At 41.0% G+C, this 24742-nt stretch overlaps 1 protein-coding gene across 1 annotated transcript; it reads left to right on the top strand.

Annotated features, from left to right (window-relative positions):
• Positions 1-23187: 23187 nt before the first annotated feature.
• Positions 23188-24354, top strand: LOC119030241 (cilia- and flagella-associated protein 251-like; the record flags this gene model as incomplete). The annotated part of the gene is made up of 2 exons (XM_037117671.1): positions 23188-23460; positions 23752-24354. Coding segments are annotated over exons 1-2 (876 nt in total), but the record flags the coding sequence as incomplete, so codon positions are not given.
• Between the last annotated feature and the right edge of the window lie 388 nt (positions 24355-24742).

Genomic DNA, 24742 nt, shown 5'->3' with positions numbered 1-24742 from the left:
GGGAGATTGCTTCAACTTGGATTCTTGCCAAAGTAGCATATGTCACTGCTGTGTTTCAGCATGCAGAATGACACTGGTTAGCTCACAGCACTGCTTTCTGATTGGCTCAGGCATGCTCTCATGTGCCCAGTTTGTTTGTGTTGTTACACCTGTTGAATACAGATTAATTTCACATATGTGTTTTCACTGAATTCAAAACACTTCTCTGCATTTCCACGTCACTGGCTGCTCTCCTCGTGTTTGCCTGACCAGACACTAAATATAGAGCTGCAGCTCTGGATCTGTCAACGTATGATGTAAAAATAGCAAGGAGAGAGAAGCCGGCTCACAACAGAGCAAACACACAGGACAGACTAAGTGTAAGCTGGTAAAAGTTAACTACAGAAACTGACTGAAGACAGAGAGCGATAGACAGGTAGAGAGACGGACGGGTGCATTTGTAGCTACTGTAAAGATTAGAGACAGAAAATCTGAGATACTGTGGGTTTGACTTGGTTCACCTTAATGTACACTGTCATTGGTTACAGCAGGAGATGTAAACAGACAGACAGGCAGACTTTTCTCGCTATCAGGTAAGTCAAGATTGATTTATTGATTTCTCTTTATTTAACCAGAAAATGAACAGTGTTATATTTGTACATTTCAAAATTGTGCTCCGTTGTGTTGTTTTAAGTTTTGTGTTATGCTAGGGTAAGGCTAAACATTCATGTTTGATCATGTTTCTGAAGAAGGAAGCCCAAGACAATTTTAAAGCTGGTTTTAGACATCTAAGTCAGTCTACAGGTGATGCTGATTTTTACAGGTTGTGTGAAAATAATGCAGGCCTAAGTGTTTCAAGAGGGAGCTATGTGATGTCTGGTAGATGCCTCAAAACAGTTTCAGCTGGAATTGAACTTAGGTTTTAAACTGAAAATAATCAAGACTAGCAGCTCTAGGCTACATTAGCTGTGATTAGCATAACACACCCAATCTATCGTCTCTCTGCTCCAATATGATGTTGTCATGCCAACATTTGCTACATTGCTATATGCATATGGTATATGGTGTAAGCTTGACCACTTGCACTTTAAGGTAGGTAAGCCATAAGGTACAGACAAGCAGACAACATAAATGAAATGCAGACTTTAGAAAGACATTAACTACCTGCAGAATTCCAGAAATTTCAACCAGGGGCGATGTTGTGGCTTGTTGACTTAGCTGCATTCCACCACTGTTAGCTAGCAGGCCCTGGTAGAAGCCAACCCATTAGACCCAGGTGGGAGTGGATCTGTATGCTTGCTGCGATTGCACTCTGGCGCCACTACATCTGTGTTTTCAATGCTTCTTCCTACAATGCTTACCAATTCGGTCGAAAACACTGCTGGGATCTGATAACGAAGGCACAGCCCTACCCCAGCAACTACATTAGTAGACTTTGTATGAAGCGAATCACTTATTTTTCAGAATAAAATAAGCATGTTAGCGGATGATTCACAGAAAAAGATATGTTAAGTCAATATTTATTTAAACCAATATCACAAATTGGCCCAAAAGGGCTTTTAAGAAGGTGGCATCAATTTCACTTCAGTGCAAGCAGCACAGAGAAGTTCAAAACGGGATTTTTAACAACACTTCAAAGGAAACCGGTAGTTACCACCATCAAGAGAAAAAACAAACACTGGTCACTGTTATTTGATTCTTAGCAGCTTTCACTGGGGACCTCTTAATAACATCATGTGTAGGGAGGTGGCGGGTGGAGGTCTGAGCTCATTTCCTAATTTTAAGACATCGTCATTTGGGTAAATTTGCCTGACTACATCAACACAGACAGTGGTAAATCCCATATTGATCTTCCAGATAGACAGGGATTAAAGTCTGTGACCTTTATTTTACACAGCAAACTCTGTGTTTTGTGTTTTGTAATGCAATATGTGTGAACATGTGACATTCTCTTGTGTCCAAAACGAATTTTTCCTAAGGGATACAATAAAAGCAACTAACTAACTATAACACCTTAACAGCTTGTTGTCAAAAATATCATAAAGATATATTTTGTATATACTGTATATTTTAGGTCACTGACTCCAGAAAATGTCCAAAGTCTTTCATTACTTTTTAGATGGATTTTGATTGGTATTGCTTAATTTATATCAGACAATAGATGGTGACAATAAAGTTAGGCCTTTTGAAGACAGATAATACATCACTGGTTATTCAGCTTTGTTTGTTATCAGAATCAAGTTGTCTTTACATGGTGATGCAGCAAAGCAGGAAGTGTTTTGTTGGTGTGGTGGAAAACACTCTGACATCCATTAAATGACAACTCACCTCATTTTCATGACAACCATTTTTGCTTTCAAATAATCAGCATATAAATATTTACATAATTAAAATGATACAGAAAGTGGTTTATAAAATATTGATGTCCATTATCAAAGTTTAAGTGTAATAATATAGTTGTCCTATTAAGTAATGAGTGCAATGGCGTTTCCTTGTTGTCATTTTTTCCTTGAAGCAAATTGCTGAGCTGTGTTTAATTATATAGGGATGCTTCTCATCTTTTGACTGAGTCAGTCTTCGGTAATACATTGTACTGAGTACACAGCTTGGGGCCCCAAATTTTATGGCACATGAGGCCCAACATTTTTGCCCGCTGGGGCCCCAAAAGTGCATGTTTGCAGGACACCAGGTCACCCAGGGGTTTGGACACAGGAGGACAGCAAAGAAAAGACACTCGGTAACTAGGTTTGACACACTAGACTACGACCCAAATGCACGTCTCAAGACAGTCGACTTGTTGTGAGGTATTCATGTGCTGCTAGAATTTGTAACAATCCATTCTGCTTAAGTGACACAATTACAAAACATCCTCGTGCTTGTGAACCTGGTGCTGTTAAAATGACCCTCAAGTGTCAGGTGTCTGGAGATTCTTCACCAGCACGTGAACGCACCACATACAGCCACAGAGAACTATGTTTCACAGTCATGCAACCTAACACCGCGAGTAACACATTGTCTCCATTTTATTACCTGTTTTTTTTGTTTGTTTCTTAGGAAACAATGTTGTCAAAAAAGGAGGAGAAGAGGTCTTTCAGCAACGGGCCACTGAGAGACAGATGGGAGAAGATAGCTCAGAATGTGGAAGATCAGAACAAACAGGAGGCTGAGTGGAAGCAGAAAAGTTCACTCAAACTGTGAGAATATGTGATCACTTTGGTTGTTTTTGTATCACATTGTACGGTGACAGTTATAGTGAAGACAATTAGGCACAGCACCAATTAATCTTGACACAGAGTCTGGGTCAACAGTTAAATGGCTGTCAAACTGCCTGATATTCCAAAAATGATTAAACTGCTCAAGTAGTTCCAGTGAAAGCGCCTGTTCACCATAGTAAATTAATGAGCAATGTATATAGAATAGCATTGACATCAGCTGGCTGCAGATAACTTTATATACTAATTAGATGAAATAAATAATTGTGACTTCAATCCTTCAGTGCATCATCCTCTGAACACCACAGGATAAAAGTAGCCATCACTATCTCTGAACACAAGCGATCATCTCACATCCCATTCACTGTTCACTTGGTGCTGCTGGCATTGTTAGACAGTACATAGGACCATCCTTTGTTGATGAAAATCTTGATATTGATGTGGGGACAATGACAGGGCCAGATACCTAGCCAGTCTTGTTTAATCATTGAATCTTTCAGAAGTGAGTTTTATGAGCTGAGTGGACTAGTTTATCTCTCTTATTATTATTATTATTATTATTATTATTATTATTATTATTATTATTATTATTATTATTATTATCTCTCTACTGTCAAGTCATATCTAAGGTTTGTCATGCAGTTTTTACTCTATTTGAGTTGTTAACTTTCTTTATAGGTTGGTAATACCTTTTCTAGCTATTAGTAAAACCCTCGGGCGTTAACAGTGAGTTATTGCTTGTGAAAGCTTTATGCTCTGATCAGAAAACGCAACTATGATTAAAAGTGCATGCAGTGATGAATAGGCCCTCGCAGTCCACACGTGTTAGGGCATGCTGCTGTCAGGGCATGCTGCGTACTGGGCCCCATTGCCTGATTACTGTGTACGCATCGCTTAACTATCCATGTTTCAGACAGTGCAGGAAGGGGTTAAATAACATGTCCTGTGTCCAACATGTGGTGCTGTGACTATGACTGTGAATTAGCCAATGTGTTCAGGGCTGTGTGGTCATGATACATATGCTTACAGAATGTCGTTCATATATGTGCATGTTGGGTGCGTTCTTGAATATTTTATATTCCAGGGGGCCCTTTAGAGGCTCGACACAACATGAAACTTTGCCTTTACATTAAGGTTTGACTCATATTCAATCACAAAAAAGCCTATGTTGCATTTTGGTGAAAGTTTCACTTTAAACATGGAAATATGTAAATAATAACTGTTAATGTCGTAGATAATGTATACAAAATGTATATCATGCAGCCAAAACTCTGAGAAGAATCGACACAGAGACAGGGTTGCAAAAAGTGGGTTCCGTTTATTGCTGGGCTGACCGAGCATTTATACCTCAGCTGTTTACACAGTTTCTTAGTGATGATCTGGACCACCACCAAAATGTCAACATGTTCTTTGCCTCATTGTGCCCTCTTTCCTTAAAGTCATGTAACTTCTAATGATTGTTTCAATGTTTGTGTGTGTGCGTGCGTGTCTTACCCCTCCATGTATGTGTGTGTGCTGTTCTGTCTGCTGGGTGATTTGGTGTGTAGGTTTCCTGTTTTCTCATTGTTCTTACAAAGTTCTGGCAACTCCATGTGGTTATGTGCATGTGTGTTCATTGAGTATGATACCAGTGTTTTCCAATCCCTGTTTGTCTCAGGCTCCAGTACAGAAGAAACATATTATTATTTAAAGGTCAACACCGGTCACTTAGTCAGGCCAGATTTCTCAATATATTCCCCCATCTGTGGATTTACAAATCCCACACAAATTTTTAACAATGTGTGTTAGGGCGAAAAAACCTTAAAATCCTGGATAAAAAAAAATCCCCCACGGCCCCCAGATTTGCTTTTACTTTAAATGATCTGGACGACCACCTAAGGCTCACATTGTTTACAGGAGTTAATCATACATTGCATATACACATTTTCTTTGTTAAAAATGTAACGTAAGCATGGCCAAACCTTACTGTTAGCTTATGCCTGCAGTGTGCAGTTATGTGTAACTTAGGTGATTATAAAATGGAACAATAAAATTCAAAATGTAATATTAAAACTTAAATGACAAAAATGGTATAAAAACAATATTTGCTAAAACATAACATAAACTTGACAATTATTTAGTCAACTTGGTACAGCTGACCAAATACATGGTTTAAGCACATCACAACCTAGCTTATAGCAGATTGTAAAACAGAATATGGTCCATTACATTGTCCCACAAAAATAAGAACACATTTCAATTATGATTTGTTCATTAAACTTCAGAATATACACAATACATTCTGTTTATATTGCTTTCGTCCTTTTATACTTTCTGCTTGGTCCAGTCGATGGCAACTACTACAATGTGTTTGTCATAGGTGTCCAGAGGTCACAGCACAGGCACACGTTGAAATCCTTTAATTCTAAAAAAGTTCAGTCCTTGCTCACATTCGTAGAACAATTATACCTTTGATTCACCTTCTGAATCCTTGTAGTAATCAGGTATTGGGAACAAATCTGGATGTTCGATCACCGTTTGTGCCAGCTGAGCCTCTGCCATCTTCGTAGCTGCCATCATGGACATCTGTCAGGCAAATGCTTGTACATTTCTCAGAATTGGTATGATGCAACAAACAAACAAAATGATTATAACTAGGACTATCAGGACTATTGTTCCCATTTTAGTGAACACTGCACCCTACTGCCCAAATTTTGAAGCGAACCAATCCCATGATTCTCCACTTCCTCCTGCATTTTCTGTTACTTCCTGTCTTAGCTCCTTAAGTTTAGACATTGCAGTGGTGAATGATCCACCAGTAGCTGTGTTCTCAGGTATGCAGGTGCAACAGTGTTCTCCAAACATTTCTCAGCCAGAATCAAGTCTAATGCTTGTCGGTCCTGGTTTCATGTCTCCAAGAGCTTTGAAAGCTTCATTCGTGTAGTTTATGGACCGCTGTTTATTGTAATAGACATAGTTAATCCAATCAGCATTTTTGTTTGGTGTGATCCAAAGAAATATGGATTCTAAGCCTGTTCAAATTTCAATTCTCGCCTTGAATTCCTCTGGGATTCCCCTGGGTTGACCGATTGCATCTAAGCATATGTATGGATCAGCTGAATAAACTCTTTTGACCCTACTTAACTCGTCATCATCCTTGATGTTAAGTCGCTCTTTCACACCTTTAAACACAACTTGTACAGGCATTTTCATTCTTACTGTAACCCCGTTTCCCTTAGTGCTTATAATCTACACTGAGGTCACACCCAAATAAGAATAAAACAGGTCCTAGCTTCTCAGCTAAAGATGATGAATTCGCTGGGGTTCTTAATTAAATAAGGGATTTTATCACATGAGTGAGAAAAAGGAAAATAACTAGCGTGGTTCCTCCACTGAAAACTTACTATGCTATGTGCTAGCAAAATTATGTAAGCTCTCAGAACTCAAATAAATAGTTTTTAGTCTTAAAGAATATTAAACAACAATATTTAAAGGTAAGACACATTTAATTTGTTAATCCTTTTAGATCTTTGGAAAAATACCTTTAAAATGAGAAATGCTTCAGAAATAGATAAAAAAAAAAATAAAAACAACAAACAAACACTTCCTGTACTTTAAATCAAGATGGTAATGCCTGAAGCATGAAAATATTTTTCTTTTTACCCTTTTAAATCAATGGAACAGTTGTTTCCTTCAGCCAACCAATAACAAAATGTGTATGTGTAATTTTTAATCAAAAGAATACTCTTAACCCTTTTTGTTCTCTCACATCAAGTAAATGAATATGTTTTAACTTGAGCTCGAACTCAATCCCTTTTTTTATGAAAATAAACCTATGAAATGAGATTTTTAGCTTATTTGTAAACCTAATCAAATAGTAGTTCTCTTTTTAATAAACTATTCACTTATGAACTAATGAGATGTGTTCCCAATATTTTAACTGTATTTACACCTATTAAATGTTCAAAATATGATTTCAATAACACACCTGCATAGAAATATCAAACCAGAGTGCTCTTGTGTACTCATAACACAGTAAAAGTATCCACACCTGTACCAATGTATTTTTACAGTTCACACATAAATAAAGATAAATGATAATGACCATGAAAAGTCTAACCCAAGCGCTTGGATAATTTCCCTAACCGCACACAAAGTTTTATCCAGTTAGAAGAAGTTAAACGTTGAAACCGGGACAGTTCACACAGTCTGCTTTAACACAGTCCTGTGTGTCTACCCTGCACTTGACTCCGTTCCAATGTCAAGTACTCATGCAACCTCTCGTTGCAGATGCAATATGGCGTTGTATCCAGCCAGGCCATAGAGCGATGTCCAGACAGCCCCGCGCAGACTCACGTAGCACTGGCTACCTGTCCCACGTCCTCGTTCTCTACTGTCACCTCGTCCGCCGTCCGTTCCGTCCATGCTGATGTCGTGTGGAGACTTCCTCGTGTCCTTGTGGTGAAACAGTCTGGTTCTCTGCCACCGAGCTAGCTCACAACACACGGCTAATGTCGGAGCTAGCGACGGAGACCACGCTGTCGCGGATCGGAGAACTTCATCTCGACTGAGATATGTGAAAAAAATGCTCTGACAGATTAAGTCTCTCTGGGCAGTGCAATATCTCGCCCAGCATTAAGTTCGAGTCTCCAAACATTGACGTGTTTGTCTCTACAGAGGAAAACAGCCAGCTCTCCACTGTCCCGGGGAACTCTGGGATACTCCCCCCGCGGAAATAAACAATAGATTTTATCAAACAGGTAAAACTTAACCTTCATCATCTTTAAAGACCATAGAATACTCTTAAACAATATAATACATGAATTACAGAGTTAATATATTAACAGTATCAATTTTAACATGACTATGGTAAAATAGAAAAGAACAGAATTCTGGGAAAGGAAGTCCTACTCTTCTCCATCTTCTAGAAGCAATATAAAGGGATACTCTGTATCTTTTTTTTTTTTTTTTTTTTACCATCAAACAGATTGTAGAAACACAGTGAAATAAAAAAAATTATGTTTTTACACATATTTAGAGGACGTACAGAGGCCAATCCAGCGATCTGGGAGATTGTTTAGCAATGTGTCATTGTCACACATCCAGTAACTATCTGCTATGGCAGTTGATTGTACACCTACAAATTGATTGTTGGGCATAGTCATGGTTATATTGTTAGAAGTTTGATCTATTGGACTGGGATTTTCAAACCATATAGGTTTTGTAGAGAAGACTGGTCTTATATCAGCATGTGGAAGCCAGGACAATACCCATGTCACATTACAATTAACAGTGGTATTACCCACGTTAACTCCATGCCAGTCTCTACTGGTCTCTGAAAATCCTTCACTCACAAAACATTCATACTTAGCCATTCAATCAATTTTATAATTGGTGGGAGGTTCTTTTTGAACTGTTGCAAGTTGGAATTCAGTGCACACATTATTGGCCCTGGCAGGTAATACACTAGGCAAATTATGTATTTGCTGTGAACCATAAATTAGCAAACATTGTATACCGCACATAGGTAATGAGAAAGGACGGACAATCCCTTGTGGTGGCACAAATCTTCCTTCCCTTCATTCTCTCTGTTGCTTTCTGACACATCCCTCAAAAGTATATTTTTCAGGGATGACTGTTGAAAGTGTTGTTGGAGCTTCAGCACAAACCAAACATTCATTTGGAGTCTTGTCTTTCACTGTATACCAAACCCACTTATACCACCCGTTATGTACAGCCTGTTCCCATTTTCTATTCACTATTGGTTTGAAACCCCTCTGAATTGCCTTATGGGGCTTCAGCTGGTTTCGAAGTTTCAGCTGGTGTAGTGTTTATGACAGGTTTAATAGTTGTAGTCAGTTCTTTATCATCAATTCAATGATGAGTTGTATTTAATGCGAGGTCAAGGTCACTGTCAGTTACATTGTCTAAGGAGTTCCAGTTCATCACAACTTTTCCACTTTCACCTAGTCTGCTCGTGTGGATAACCCATCCATCCATCCATTTTCATTTGCTTATCCGGGGCTGGGTTGCGGGGGCAGCTGCCTGAGCAGGGACACCCAGACTTCCCTCTCCCCGGACACTTCCTCCAGCTCTTCCAGGAGGATCCCAAGGCGTTCCCAGGCCAGCTGGGCGACATAGTCACTCCAGCATGTCCTGGGTCTTCCTCAGGGTCTCCTCCTGGCGGGACATGCCAGGAACACCTCCCAAGGGAGGTCCAAAGTTCATGACCATAGGTGAGGGTAGGAACGTAGACTGACCGGTAAATCGAGAGCTTCACCTTTCGACTCAGTGTGGATAACTCTAGAGTGTATTCCCTGTTTGGGTCTATAACCGCTTTATTTACCTCAAAGATCCATTTTTCTGCTCCGTTGTATACTTTTACATCACAGATATCTTCACCCCATGTTGCAAAGATGCCCTTTAAATAATGTTCCCTTCAGTCACACACTACAGTTTCCCATGGGTTGTATTAGATAACATCTTTAAGAAGACTGACTCTACGAATCATGCCATACGTTCGGTTTTGGGCAGGTATGTACTTTCTCACCTTCCCAACCTGCTCATCCACATTGATATTTGGCATTCTTGGCATTAGCATCATATCAACAAATTCTGGAACTGTCACATCATTGGGCCTTAATGTAGGAATAACTGTGTCATTAGGTTTTAGTATTGTTTGGATTTCTTCCGGAACTGTAATATTCTTGGGCTTCAGTGTAGAAGTAATTATGTCATTAGGTTTTAGTGTAGTTTGGATTTCTTCAGGCGTAGGAGTAGTGAATACATTTCTGGGATCATCTACCCACCATGGAGGGAGTATCTGTGTATGTGGTGTCTTTCCAACATGAATTGCCACTTCTATATAAAAGTCGTAATATGTTATTCTCCACTGAGGTTCTGCCTGCATCTGAACTGTCCATGCATTAGATTCTTTGTGAAGTATAAGTGCGCATTGGTCTGATCACCATAATTCCTTCCCATTCTGAGCTCCCTTAAGAAAAATCCCACATAACCTCTTGGTTGCTATCATTACATTAATGTATGCTATAGTGCCAAAATCCTTTACCCTCTGTTTCAGTATAGTGGCTCTACAGAATTCTCCACTTGCCCTCTTTCTGCGTTTAACCCAGGCGCGGACTGGCCATAGGGAGAACCGGGAGTATTCCCAAAGTGCTGGCCTATGATTGGCCTGCTGGCCTGCGTCTCTCAGGACAAGACAATTGGTTTGTTTCGATTAACACCCGCCCCAACAGTCCGTATCAACCACACAGACAGCGTGTGGAGGAAGGGGTGTGTGACGTGTGTCTGGTACCTGCTGCGGTGTGTGTGTGTGTGTGTGTATGTGTGTGTAGTGAGTGGACCGGGAGAGGAGACGAGGTTTCGACGATTAGATGATGGACCCCAACCTGGGTAAAAAAGAGAAAAGGCGTTGCCGAGAGGGAGAGGCAGAAAAAAAGAAAGGCGCTGGAGGATGACACGGCCAAACGCCTCAAACTGACCAGTTTATTCAGCCCCCCCCCCAATTTGACGTAGATGTGAATGATTTATTTCCCAGTGTTGTGTCTTATTTGCTTGTGTGTAGGGTTTTGACACAATGACACAAGTTTTGCAAAACGTGTTCAAGCAACGGGCAAAAACTGTATCATGTAAAACCTTTATTCTCTTCTATTAAGTGTGTTAGTGGATTTTGCTGAGGACGTGTGTGTGCGTGCGCACCCATGTAGGTGTGGGTGTGAACGTGCGTGTGTGGGCAAGGCCAGGGTGGCCTGGTTATATGACTGACTCCTGGCCTGAAAATGTCTCCCAGTCCGGCCCTGGTTTAACCTTAGGTGTCAGGTTTTAACATTTGTATTCACTACCTTGCCTATCTCCCTTATCCCTACTACATCATAAGTTGATTTGGCTAATTTCCCAGTTAACATTATTTGTGGTTGCATCATACTCATCTGATTCATGTCTTTTGGTTTCCTCGCTGTGTGACCTCTCTGGCGACTGCCCCTCCCATAGTTGGCCCTCTTGTAGATGATCCTCGGGTGGCTTGCCCTTCGTTGACCATTACTCCTTTGGTAGGCTCTCGGGCAGCTTGCCTGTTGTTGGTTGTCGCTCCTGCGGTTGCTGATGGGGCAGCTTGCCCTCCGTCGGTTGCCACTCCCGCGGTTATTGCCCTGACATTGCCCATGCCAGGCAGCTTGTCACCATCAGCAAATGAACCAGTTGCCTTTTGTGTGTCTTTTTCCTCTGGTACTTTTGCATTTTGGTCAGCTTTATTCAGAGTTGTGGATTGCGCCTTAGTACAGTGATTCAGGTGATACCACTATGTGCTTCCTTCCACCTGCACGGCTGTTGGTGTTGCCCACACCACCGTATAGGGGCCCTCTCGCCTAGGTTGATGCCACTTTCTCCGAAAGACCTTAACGTAGACCTTGTCCCCAGGTACCACTGTGCCCTCCGTCACAGAGCTGAACTCAGGAACTCTGTTTTTTCCTGTAGGTAGATAGCTTTGTGTGTGGTAGTTAATTTCCTCATGTACTCCTTTAACTCCATTTGCAATTGTTCAAGTGGGGGTCCCTTAGAGGGGCCCCTCAAATGAGGCGCAGGCATGGGCCGACCCATGAGCATTTTGTGCGGCGTCAGATGTGTGATTCTGTTAGTTTGCATGCGATAGCTCATTAGTGCAAGTGGCAAAGCATCTACCCAATTTAATTTTGTGCTCGCACAGATTTTTTTAATCTTTTCTTTCAACGTTCCATTTACTGTCTCCACCATCCCCTGCGATTGAGGATGGTAGACGCACCCTAGTCTCTGTTTGATTCTTAGTTGTTGTAAGACTCCTTTAGCTACTTTTTGGACAAAGGCTGATCCATTGTCCGAGCTCATTTCTGATGGTATGCCAAAACGTGGAATTATCTCTCGTATTAGGAATTTCACAACGGTTTCTGACTCATGGTCTTTTGATGCTTGTTGCTTCAACCCAACGGCTGAATTGGTCGATTATTACCAACCTTTTCCTGTGTATGGATTTTATAGTGTCAACATAATAATCTTGGTTTCTTAAGTTTCTAGAGCTTCCTTCTTTTCCTGGTGTAAATGTAAGGCTGCCTCCCAACACTTCTCTCTGCTCTACCTGCTCTTCTCTTCCCTGTTGACCTGCCTGCTCATCTATTTTTACTCCGTTTCCTGTTGCTTGAGCTGGCTTCTGCTCTGCACCTCCCTGTCCCTTTGCCCCATTCTCAAATCTCGCAACACATGCAACAAAGTCCTGATCTATTTCTTCCTCTAACTCTTGAATCTTGTCTTTTCTGGGTCCTTGTTTTGCATTCCCTGGTTTATGTCTAACCAATAAGATTCTCCACCTGCTGCTTCTATCCTCTTCCTATTCGCAAAGCAGTAAAGTACTTGTGACCTCTTTGGGTTTTCCCTCTTTTTTGCTGTACTGCATGTGTGAGGGGACTGAACAGGGAGTGGGAGTGTAAGTAGTAAGTAAGTAAGTAAATAGTTACCTGTGCATTTTTAAATAAATTAAATTAAGAATGAATTAAGTATAAATCAATTAACTTCTAAATTTTACACTTCCATTGTTGGATTTTCTTCTTTAGAGAAATCTACAGTGCTTTATTTCACACTCAGAATTATCTTGTTTCCCCAGGAAAAAAAACCCAAAAAACTGAAGGACAGGGGTTGCAGGTTTGGAAACTAGTGAGAGTCTGGCTTTTGTGAAGTAACAACAATTCATGTTTTGATTCAGAATAGAATGTGCAGTGTTCCTAATGCATTTGCGTGTATGGAAATAAAATAATAAATTAAGGATTTTGAGCTTGAGTGAGCTTTACTCATTTTTTAAAACACACTGCTATTGAACTGAACATAACTGTAGTTAGAGTTTCTAACATAAAGATGCCGTGAAAAATAGAAAAGGAGTCGTGCAAGTGTGGTGACACAGAGGTGGGAGGGAATTGCCAACTGCAAGATGGACGGGAAGTTAGATAAACAATGGCAATGCTTATAGCAGCTTTAAAGCAATTCTTGTGCAGTAGTTTCAAGAGTCTGAATTGGTGATGATCAAGGTAGCTGGATGGGTCATACAGTAGGCTTCAAAGGCATGTTGTGTTTCATAAATAAGTGAGTATGTAACTTACATTTACGTGAGTGATGTACTCAAAAGCACAACATAAATTATGCACCGGATTAATCTATAATTGTCAATGTCCACTCATTCTGACAATATGCAAGCTGATCTAATACGTTTTTAATTTGTTATTTGTTGAATCTGTAGATCTTACTCAAAGTGGAACTATCACTGGTCTCTTGTTTCCAATGGAGACTTCAAGAGAGTCACCAGCGGCGCAGGTGAAGCAGAGAAGAACAAGCCCAAGATCAAATTCAAAATTGTCCCCCCTCCCCCCAAACCTGAACCTCCTCCACCGCCTCCTCCAAAGAAGCCAGTGTTACCCAAACCTCACAGGCCAAAACGCACAGTTGAGGTGGATGTGTTCCGGCTGTGTTGGAGAGAATCCTGGATGACCGTTAAGCCTCCAAAGTATCTTTACCTGAAGGCCAAGGAGTTGAAAGCCAGAATCCCAGGATTCATAACCATAAAGCTGCCTGATCGCAAGAAGTACAAACTACCAAAGGAGTATGGGTCAGAGGCTGAATGGGTGTTTCCTGCTGATAAATGGAGTCACTCTTGGAAACAGGTACTGAGACTGACAAAAACTGGATTTATGTTGAAATACACTAAAACCCAGAGTCCATGTTATGGGTGAAGTGTGTGAGCCAGGGAAGGCATGTTTTAGTTAAAGCTAGGAAGATAAAGTGTTGTCTTGCTATACCCACATATAAAGGTGGTATGCACCACAATAGTGCACGGTGTCAGGCCTGGACTCAAAGGAGGACTCAGATGCAGGGCAGATTCAAAAGTCAACAGGCTTTTATTCTGAAATTGTATGCATCAAGACAGAGCGATAACCAAATAGGCTATAAAACCTGAACCTGACTACGCTACCAGGGTGAGAGTGAAAACAAAAGAAAAAAGGAGAAAACAAAACCACAACAGTGGGAACTCAACAAGAACCAGAGGAAAGCAAAACTAAATCTGACTAATCTCAAAACTAAATTTACAACAGAAATCTCTCACAAAGAGGAAAACACGGCTATAAAACTGAAATAAGCTTTATCACTAAAGAAATCAAAATCGCTCCAAAATGGAGGGAAGCAAAAGGCTAAACTGAAGAGACTGAGACTGTGAGCTGAGCTACACTATCAAAAGGTTACAATCACTCTATTCGAGGCACAAAAAATGACAGAAACAAAAACCAAAGAACTTCAAACTATGCGAGACAAGGCTGAGATACTTAGCCAGATGAGGTTGTGTTGAAGGGCTCAGATGAATGACAGACGAAACACAGGACAAGGGGTAGACGCGGACTGAAATACACAGAAGGGTAATGGGGAACAGGTGGAAACAATCAGGGATCAGGGAAGACGTCAGACTGGAGACACACGAGGAAGGACACGTGACCTGAAACGAAAGGAGAGTCAGAATTTTCAAAATAAAACAGGAAGTTCACAAGACAAAACACCCAAGACAAGACGAACCTCACTGTGTGACACATGGAACATTAATCAAATTAAACATGATGAAATGTAAGTAACTGGTTAAAAGTCAAACTAACTTTTGCTAACTTTTTTAAAAACAGTAAGAAGTCTCGACACAACATGAAACTTTGCTCATAGTATCACCAGGGTCTCTACACATGAACACCAGCATTGAGAACATTGTTTGTGTACACAGAGTTTACTAAAAATAGAGTTTTTGGACAAATCACGTTAGCAGTAGCTTGCTCCGCTAGACGCTGTCATGGCAGTTGTGAGGTATCGATTTTCGAATGCAAAGTAACCTGGAGGAGAATTAAGGTGGAACGGTACTGTCTTCCTGCAACAACTACCCACGCGATATCTCAAACTTTCCAGCTATTTATTTGTATTGATTCTTATATGAGGCTCCTTTTTCAACTTCAAGGTCAATATTTTTATTTCGCTAACAACAAAACCATTAATTATCTGTGCATTTATATGGAACTAAGCTTGAGGAGCGGTCCACCTTAACTCACCTCCATGCATGGGCACCGATTCCGTGGGTGCTTTGGGGTCAGAGCACCTACGGAGATTGCCGAGCACCCATGGAGATTGCCAGCACTGAGATGTGCCAGCCTACACTTGTCATTGATTAGCTAATGACCACTCCCCCGCTGCCTATCAACACATTGCATTATGATGTCAGATAAACCGCAAAAAACGCTGGACGGAAACTTGGCTTGCTGATAAAACGTAACGTCAGTGGTTGATTTAGCCAACAAAATGGACAAATTTGTGGTGAAAATACTAAAGATATCCACCAACCTGACACCGTCCTTCAGTGAGGACTCCACTGTGTCAACAACTGAGGACAGTAGCAATGCAGATGCTAGGCAGAAAAAAGGTCGGACTTTTCAAGCTAGATGGAAAGGCAAATACGCCTGGATAGTCTATGATGCTGCAAAAAACAAGGTATAGTGAGGTTTGCACTGCAGCCACAAACATGCTCGCCCCTTTCCCATCCACAACACATGACCAAGAGTCTCTTAGAGCTTTTTTACAGGATGTTTTTTCTAAGTGGGCCAAAGCACTGGAGAGATTTCAAACATGAAACGAAAAGTCAAACCTGCATAGAGCAGCAGTTAGGACTGTTGCTGCAGTCCACAATGGGGCAAGCGAGGCTGAACCACGTTGCAATACTGAAATATCACAAGACATTGTCAAGGAGTAGGAACCTGGAAACAATTGTGGACCAGTTTATAAAACTCACCGCTATCAGGGGCAATACATTCCTCATCAAGAATTAACAAGAATGGTGAGTGACAAAACAACAAATTAAATATTTGTTATTATATAGCCTACTGTGGTACTATGTTTTAAAGGACATGTTGGAATGGTTTTGAATTGTGGATTTGGTCCATGGTTTACTTTATTTGAGCCTTTTTACTATAGTTTTGGTGGTTATGATTATTTCTTTCCTGGTGTGTGTTGTTAGTAAAACTTTTGATTTAACCTACTACTGTATTTGTCTTATTTAAAGCCAGTTGTGATCATTGACATTAATGAATGAGTGAAGTAGCCGAGTTGCTGATGAGTTGGTAGGCTGTTATTGTTTACCTACACTGACTTTCAGCATAGCGGACAGTTCCATTCACACTTATAGGCCTATACGGTTAGGGTATGCTTTTCAATCCAGGCTGTGGTGTTGGATTGTGGATTTTGTTTTTCGTTTTTCTTCATCGGAGCCTTTTGTGTTAGGTTATATTGACATTAACTTCCTGTATGCATCACCAGTGTGTAGACTGTGTGTTTGTGAAAGACAGCGTCTGCATCAGTATGTGCGCACAGACGTGTTCATTGCAGCCGCCACTGTTAATTGATCTATTGTGTGTTTTACTGTGAGACGAATGTGCGCGCGTGTCAAAATAGCAACAAGTCATGCAAGCACTGTGAGCACCCCCCAGCAGAAACATAAATCGGTGCCCCTGCGTCCATGTTACGTCACATTTGGAGATCAACACTTCTCGCTGGCAGGACGGCGTCCAAAAACACTCTTTTTAGTAAACTCTGTGTACACAAACAATGTTGTTAATACTCGTGTTCATGTCTAGAGACCCTGGTGACACTACGAGCAAAGTTTCATGTTGTGTCGAGCCTTCTTAGTGTTTTAAAAATAGAGAAATTGATGCTAGCGCTAATTTGCCCCATGCACTCCCGTTGAAAATGAGTTTGACCCAAAAACAACAAACTGGTAAATCTTAAAAGTGCCTCTTTCATCATAATTATGCTTTTACACGAAGGTTTGACTCATATATCCCCCCCCCCTCCCGCCCCCAAAAAAAAACATTTTATTTTTTGCATTTTGGTGAGAGTTTTACTTTAAGACAAGCATGATTTGTCCTGTGAGACTGAAACCAAGAAAGCAATGACTATTTGACTATGATAGTATACTACAAAACAAATAGTAATGGTAATATTCCATTGTGCATGGCATTGTGAGAAAGAAAAGTAATTCAACAACAGTCTTAAACTTAAATAAAATGTGTCTACTCAGAACACAGTGCAGATTCACTGTTATACACACATGCAGGAAGCATACCAGCAGGGGGTGCATTCCTCCAGTCAGAACTATGAGGCTATGTGCTGATGTTTGAGTGAAGGACAACCTGTCAATCACCTGTTGTACAGCTTAAATCATTCTTATATCCACTTATAATAAACATCCTTTTCTTCATCATAAGCGTAGACCTGTGGGATAGGCAGAAAATGACCAGTTAACACTTCACCAGTTAACCATTATTTGTCTCCATTCTTCTGGTCTCCAGGTGAAGTGTTCTGCCTGGTTGGATTGCTCTGAGGTGAAACAATTCCAGTGGGATGTTTTGTATGAAAAACAAATGGTTTGCACACCTGAGATAGAAATCTTTGCTCTTCCTGTCTGGGCCGGTACTTGGAAGATCATGAACTTTGCCTTTGGACAACAGAAAAAGGACTGGGATCATATCTGGCCAGACTATCAACAAGACCTCAGCAACAAGTCCGACAAAGTACAACAACTAGAGGAGGAGGTGGGGATCAACATCCTTGCAATAACTATTTTATTGTGGTTTTGTGCTCTTTCAACTTTGATAACCTCATAGAAATAAAGTGAGACAGGAAATACTCACACATACATTTATGTCAGTGGCCAGATGTTACCACTTAGCAGGAAACACATGTTTAGTTATTGTTATTTAAAAATATATATTGTTATAATCAAACAGGACTGGCTCTCAGACTGGGAAGATTCATGGAAAATGTCTGGGGCAGAAACTGAAGATAACACAGATGACAAGACACCAACAGCAAGCTCCTCCACCACCAAAACCACAGCGATGACGAGGATAAACAATTGCTTCCTGCCTGGCTGGAGTGACTCCTGGCTTCTTGCTGCAGCTGCTCCAGAGGAAGCAGAAGAATATCAAAAGAACTGGAGCTCCGGTTGGGGATACTGGCAGCAGATCAGGTGGGTCATTGTTGAGAGTTCCATCCCCGACCATTGCATTTGTCTAGTTAAGCTCATATTTTACATAGTCAGATCTGATTGGGGTCGTTGTCCTCCACTGAATCTATACTAGCTCAGTAAAGTTATATTATATTAAAAGGTGAAGTTGTTCTCAGCACCAAGTGACTCTGTATCATAGGCAACTGGAGTTGCTTCAGTTTCTTGAAGAAGTTTCACCTCTCATCTCTGAGGCTTCTTCAGTTCTAACTAACTGGAAGAGAGTTGCAGGCTTTTGATCTGTGTGGGTGTGTCCTTACAGAGTCTAATATCTTAGATATTACTTATCATCCACCTACAATTCAGTACTGAGTTATCTCCCCTGACAGCTTAACAGCTTTTCACTCCTGGGCTGACCTAGCCCTAACAACCTACATGAACGCCAGTTGGACCAACAACCAACAAGTGGCCCTAACAACTCTGAAACTCAGAGCTCACATATGTCCTTAACGACTCCATAAGGACACTAACACACAGAGTTTAAAAGCCTGCAACTCCCCTCCAGTTAGTTTGAACTGAAGAGGACTATTGGATGAGACTTGAAACAAGCCCAGTTGCCTACGATACAGCACTTAGATTTACCATGACCTGCATGACTGAGAACCTTCACCAACATGTAACAATTGACATTTCTCACATTGGTTTGAAGTACTACAGGTTTGAGTTGGAATGAGGCAATCAAAGCGAGTGGGCTGTTTCCAGATCACTTAGACATCAGTCTTAATTAGAAGCTGATGTTTTAGAAGTTGATTTTTTATAGTTCCATTCATAATGAGTGGGACCCTGTCATCCTACTAATGTTTGAGTTATTATGTGTGTGCACCAGTGGCAGAAGAAGTATTTAGATGCTTTCATTAGCAGAGTAACTATTAGCTATACCTGTTAATTATTTAAATATGTCATATACAACATTGTCAACCTCGATATAGTAGTTCCGTAAGCCTGACTAATTGGCCCTTTATCTGCCTGAAGTTTGGTCAAGTCAGAATCTGGATCTGACTATGGCTTTGAAATAACAGCAGCCAAATATCGAGGACTAAACCTGACATGAGTATGTATAAATACATAAATAAATAAATGCATGAATAAATATATAAATAAATACATGAATAAATAAAGGCATAAATAAATAAATGAATGCATAAGTGGCGTGGAGTCCGCTGTTAGCTGTTATGTTAGCTGTTAGCTGCTCGCTGTAGCGCAGCGTCCACGTTAACTTGTGACACTGGTTACCATCGGGTATTTCTTTCATTCTGCACTGCGTTCAAATGGTTACTTAAAGCCATAGTTCCGAGCCGCATACATCGTCATTAAGCTGAAGCCAAGTCAGTGTGAAAACTGTACACTGTCATACAGCCTGCTGGTCAAACAGTCCCACAGAGTACGCTGACATCCAGCCCGAACTCAGTGTGAGGTCAGTCAACTGTGGAAATGCGTGAGACGTCCAGATCAACCGGTGATACAAACACCTGTAGCGACAATGGTTCACAGGAAAGCCCAGACATGTATCTAACTCTCAATAGTAACAGGTGTCACAAGTTAACCTGGACTCTGCACTCTCAGCGCTACAGCGAGAAGCTAACAGCTAAATGCTAACAGCGGTCTCCACGCTATTCTTGCGCCGCTTGGTGTGAACAAATGCCTCAGCCTGTTCCACCCATGAGTTTTCTGAGAGTACAGACATTCACGACAAAGATATGAAACCGACAACATGCACTTTTGGACGATTTGTGCTGTGTAGTGCTTGTCTAACAGTGGTTTGCAGGTCACAGCCTTACGTGTGCAATAATAGTGTTCAAGAAACATCAAAACGAATACACATATAAATGACTTGGAACGATGAGCAGAATGTTTTTCCTGGTTAGCAGACATGGCCAAGAACCCCTCTCAAACCACACCACCAGCACACCTGGGACCCTCGCAAGTTAAAATGAATGCCAGTCAAATTCATTACTAAACCAGAGCTACATGAATAACAAATGTCAACAACTGCAGCTATCAGTTAGCTGAGCGGGCTTGCTGGTAGCCAGCAACATTCCTGTACAGGAATCAGCGCCGCTAGTAAGGCAGATGTAGTAGACCCTCATCGAGCACGCTCCTGTAACCAATCATGCTCTTGACTGAGGGTAGGACCTCCTACCTACTCATTAACATATGGACACAGAAAGAAATAACTGTAGGTGAACAGAAATGTAGAAATAAATAAAAAGCAAGAGAGAGAAAAGAGAGAGAGAGAGAAATGGACATTGTTAATACAATGATGGAAAAGAGAGACAAAAACAGCAACTTACAAGATTTTGTGAAGAGTGGTCATGTTTCCATGCTCCGTCATAGATATATAAAATTCTGTAACTATTACTCAGGGCCATTTCTGTCTTTTTTGGGGCGCTATGCAAGATGCTGTTTGGGGGCCCCTATCTTGTCAAACTATCATGAATAGATTCCTAACTCTTTTAGGTGATCCACAAAGATGCAACAATCTATTACATTTAAAGAGGAAAGCAGGCTAGAGTCATGAAAACCTCTCTCAAATTGAAATCAGACATCTTAAACTGACCCAACCAAACAAGTTGAAAGACAGAAAATGATAATACAAGGTAAACAATGGGGATCCTCAATAGGTCAATAAATGAAACTGATGAAGTGTTCCTCAAAAATGTTTATTTTAAATTGTAAAACATTTTTAAACCTAGACATCCTGGTCCGGTGGTGCTGAAGGCGGCTGTGCTGCTTCCTGGTCTACGGCTATTTCAGAATTGCTCCTGCAAAAACAAAAGTCCTCAGGTTACCAAGCAAAATAGATCCTAAGCAAATATTCATACTGTATAACTGAGTAATGTTACACTAAAATTCATAATCTGTTTTTATTTTATATATACCAATATATAGCACAGTGTTCCTTCAAAGCATGTACCCAATTTCAAAGTTGTGACTTTTAAACAGTTTTCAACACATTGTACTTGTTAGAGTAATAAAATGAAGATAAATGACTGATGAGCACTATGTGATATTGGAGGAATATTTTTGTGTGTATTTACAAAGTGGACAACTTGTGCTTATATTGACGCAATTAACTCAGTGGAGTTAATAATAATCCACGCAGAGGAATAATCCACTGCCACAATAGTCCATAATAATCCACAATAGGCCTGATATGTATTAGTGTTGTTTCATACACTTCACATTAGAGACCTCTAAACTGAAGACACACTAAAATAATCCTACAGTAATGTTACATGGCAAATATTGAACAGCAGAGGAGGTCTATGACGGAACAGCAGCTCCCACCGGATGAAGATACAGCAGACATGACAGACACCTGTTTGTTTTGATGCCATGCCGTTAATGACCGGTACCAGCGGGTCAGCGCAACTCGATTCGACTCAACTTGATTTTTTTACTGTTTTTTATTACTTATAATGCAAATATAAATTGTTGTTTGGTAAATTTGAGTTTTTTAAATGTACAAAGTTATATGTAACTATTTACATTTAACTGCAGGCAATGCCTCAGACTCAGGGCTCCTTCAGCTCCTCCCTGCCAACTCAACATTCAGCCATCTTCTCATTGTTTTGACTTACAAATAAAAAAGAAACCAACTACACTACACACTAAACTCACTACACCCAACACTACATAACACACTAACTATACACTCCAAACACGCTATATGTCACAAGTCTCTCAATTCTCAAAACTTGCTATCTCTATTGTTGTCTCTGTCACCGTCACTGCTGCTGTCAGTCTTCCGCTGCCATCTCTCCCACAACTTTCCATTCCCCAGCAACCAAATCACATGGTTTGCCATATAATGTTTGCCATAAAATTTGGTTGGTGTGGTGCCTTTTTCCACCAATAGGAACATGTTTTTTGCTGGCAAACACTTCCTGCTTGCAGACACTTTCATGACAAAAGCCCATTTTTACCGTTTCACCCTGCACCAGTCACAATGCAAACATGACAGTAATGTTCGTGGAAAAGCGTAGGGTACATTATTTATTGTAAGTCCGGTTTTGGATGTGCCGGCTTGTCCATCAACTCAGGAGGGTGGGCTAGCAGCTAGCTAAATATGAATATCCACAGATTCCGATTCCAGTTTGTTGTCCTCGTGTATCCATATCTCCTCAGACCCAAACAGACTCGGTCTGAACTCGGTCCGGCTCGCGCCGCTGCAGGTATAAAAATGCTTATTTCTTAAGGTATGTCGTGGGGGTAGGCTCTGCAGTGATTGGCTCTTGTGTGCACGTGACTGTAGAGGCTATGGTTGACAATGCTAGCAGAATTGTTAAATCATTTATAAGATCATTTAGTCCAAACAAATCCAACGTTGCACACCCTTGAACTATGCAGCAGCCATGTTGAAAATCTCGGGTCAGTCTGATCCTGATCTGCAGAGATATTTGAGGTGCACTCACACACACTCTCTCTCTCTCTGTCTCTCTCTCTCTCTCTCTCTCTCTCACACACACACACACACATACATACACAGACAGACAGAGATTCCTTGCTTTTGTGGAAAGATACTCAATTCTGCATGATGTTGTAGTCTGTAAACCCATAGAGTAATGTCACCATCAGGATTAAAGTGACAAGTGTGCACACCAGGTGATACAAGAACATGTTTTATGCACAGAAACGCATTTGTTAGCAAGAAATGTGTGATACAACAACACAATGTCAAGATTGAACTTTCAGTTTGTTTATTATTATTTGTGAGACTTATTTGAAAAATAACAAAACCCAAACTATGACTCTATTTACAGGTGGTGCAAGGCTTCAACAAAGTCCCACCATCGACACAGCGACATGCTGACTACAAGACGTAAAATGAAAAACCTCCTCCTCACATTTCAGCTTGACGTTGAGATCACAGATAGCACAGAGTGGGCAGAGGCCTGGATGACTCCAAAACAATGGATCCCACCAGAAGTGGTAGAAGTGGATGAGATGCAGGAGGAAGGAGGGCTAGAGGAGATGATTGAAGTCACAGATGAGGAGGGGGATGGGGAGGAGGTGGAAGAGGAGGAAGATGAAGGAGTAGACAATGATGAGGATGAAGGAGTAGATAATGAGGACGAGAGGGAAGATGTTGATAAGAATGAAGAAGACAAATACATTACCAATAAGTATGTGGAGGATGAAGAAGATCAAGAGGAGGACGAAGATGAAGGAGTTGATGAGGAGGAGGAGGAGGAAGATGAAGAGGTCAACAATGAGGAAAAGAAAAAAGTAATACACAAGGAGGAGGATGAAGCAGTAAACAAGACAGAGAAGGTCAGACATAACTATAAGGAGGAGGGAAGTGAGGAAGAGGATGAAGAGGATGAAGACGAGGAGGAGGCTGAAGCAGAAAACAAGATGGAGGAGAATAGAGGTAGATATAGGGAGGAGGAAGGTGAGGAAGAAGATGAAGAAGAGGAGGAGCATGTACAAAAGAGCAACAAAGACACTGAAGAGCTTAAGGAGGAGGATGAGAAGGATGAAGAACAAAAGGAGGAGAGGGAAAAACAAGGACACAAGGAGAAGGAGGACAAAAACAGAAACCAAAATGATGAGGAGGATGAAGATAAAGATGAAGAGGAGGAAGAAGAAGACAAAAAATCAGACCAGGATGAGACAGAACTTGTAGTAGACAGGGAGGATGGGGAAGAAGAAGTAGGGGAGGAGGAGGAGGAAGAGGAGTGGGAAGACGCGGTAGAAAAACAGAAATACCAAATTGATGATGATGATGCTGATGATGATGCTGATGATGATGATGAAGAGGAGGATGCAGCAGAAACAGAAAAAGACAAGATGGGCAAACTATTTAAGGAGGATGACAAAGAAATTGAGGAGTTGGAGAATAAGGAAGTGTATAAGGAAGTGGAAAAAATAGCAAACAGAAAGGAAAAGGAGGATGAAGAAACAGACAAAAATGAAAATGGAGAAGATGAGGAGGGTGGGGAGGAAGACAAAAGTGTAGACAAGGAAAAAGATGATGAAGAGGAGGATGAGATAGAGAATGAGGTGAAGGAGGAGGAGGAAAAAGATGTAGACGAGGAGGGGGACGAGGAGGAGCAGGAGGAGGAGGAAGAAGAAGACGCAGAGGAGGAGGAGGATGAAGAAGACGTAGAGGAGGAGGAGGATGAAGAAGACGTAGAGGAGGGTGAAGAAGACGTAGAGGAGGAGGAGGATGAAGAAGACGTAGAGGAGGAGGAGGGTGAAGAAGACGTAGAGGAGGAGGAGGGTGAAGAAGACGTAGAGGAGGAGGAGGGTGAAGAAGACGTAGATGAGGATGAGGGTGAAGAAGACGTAAAGGAGAAGAAAACGTTTGACAGAGACATGGAAGAAGACTCAGACAAAGAGGAGGATGAGGAGGACAAAGTTAACAAGAAAGTGAAAAATGAAGAAGATCAAGGGGAAGTGGATGAAGAGGTAGAAGAAGGGGAGGAGGAAGAAGAAGATGACAAGGTTG

Source organism: Acanthopagrus latus, chromosome 12, assembly GCF_904848185.1.
Source record: "Acanthopagrus latus isolate v.2019 chromosome 12, fAcaLat1.1, whole genome shotgun sequence".
Lineage (NCBI taxonomy): Eukaryota > Metazoa > Chordata > Actinopteri > Spariformes > Sparidae > Acanthopagrus > Acanthopagrus latus.
Note: the sequence above shows the minus strand (reverse complement) of the source record. Positions and strands in the feature narration are given on the sequence as shown.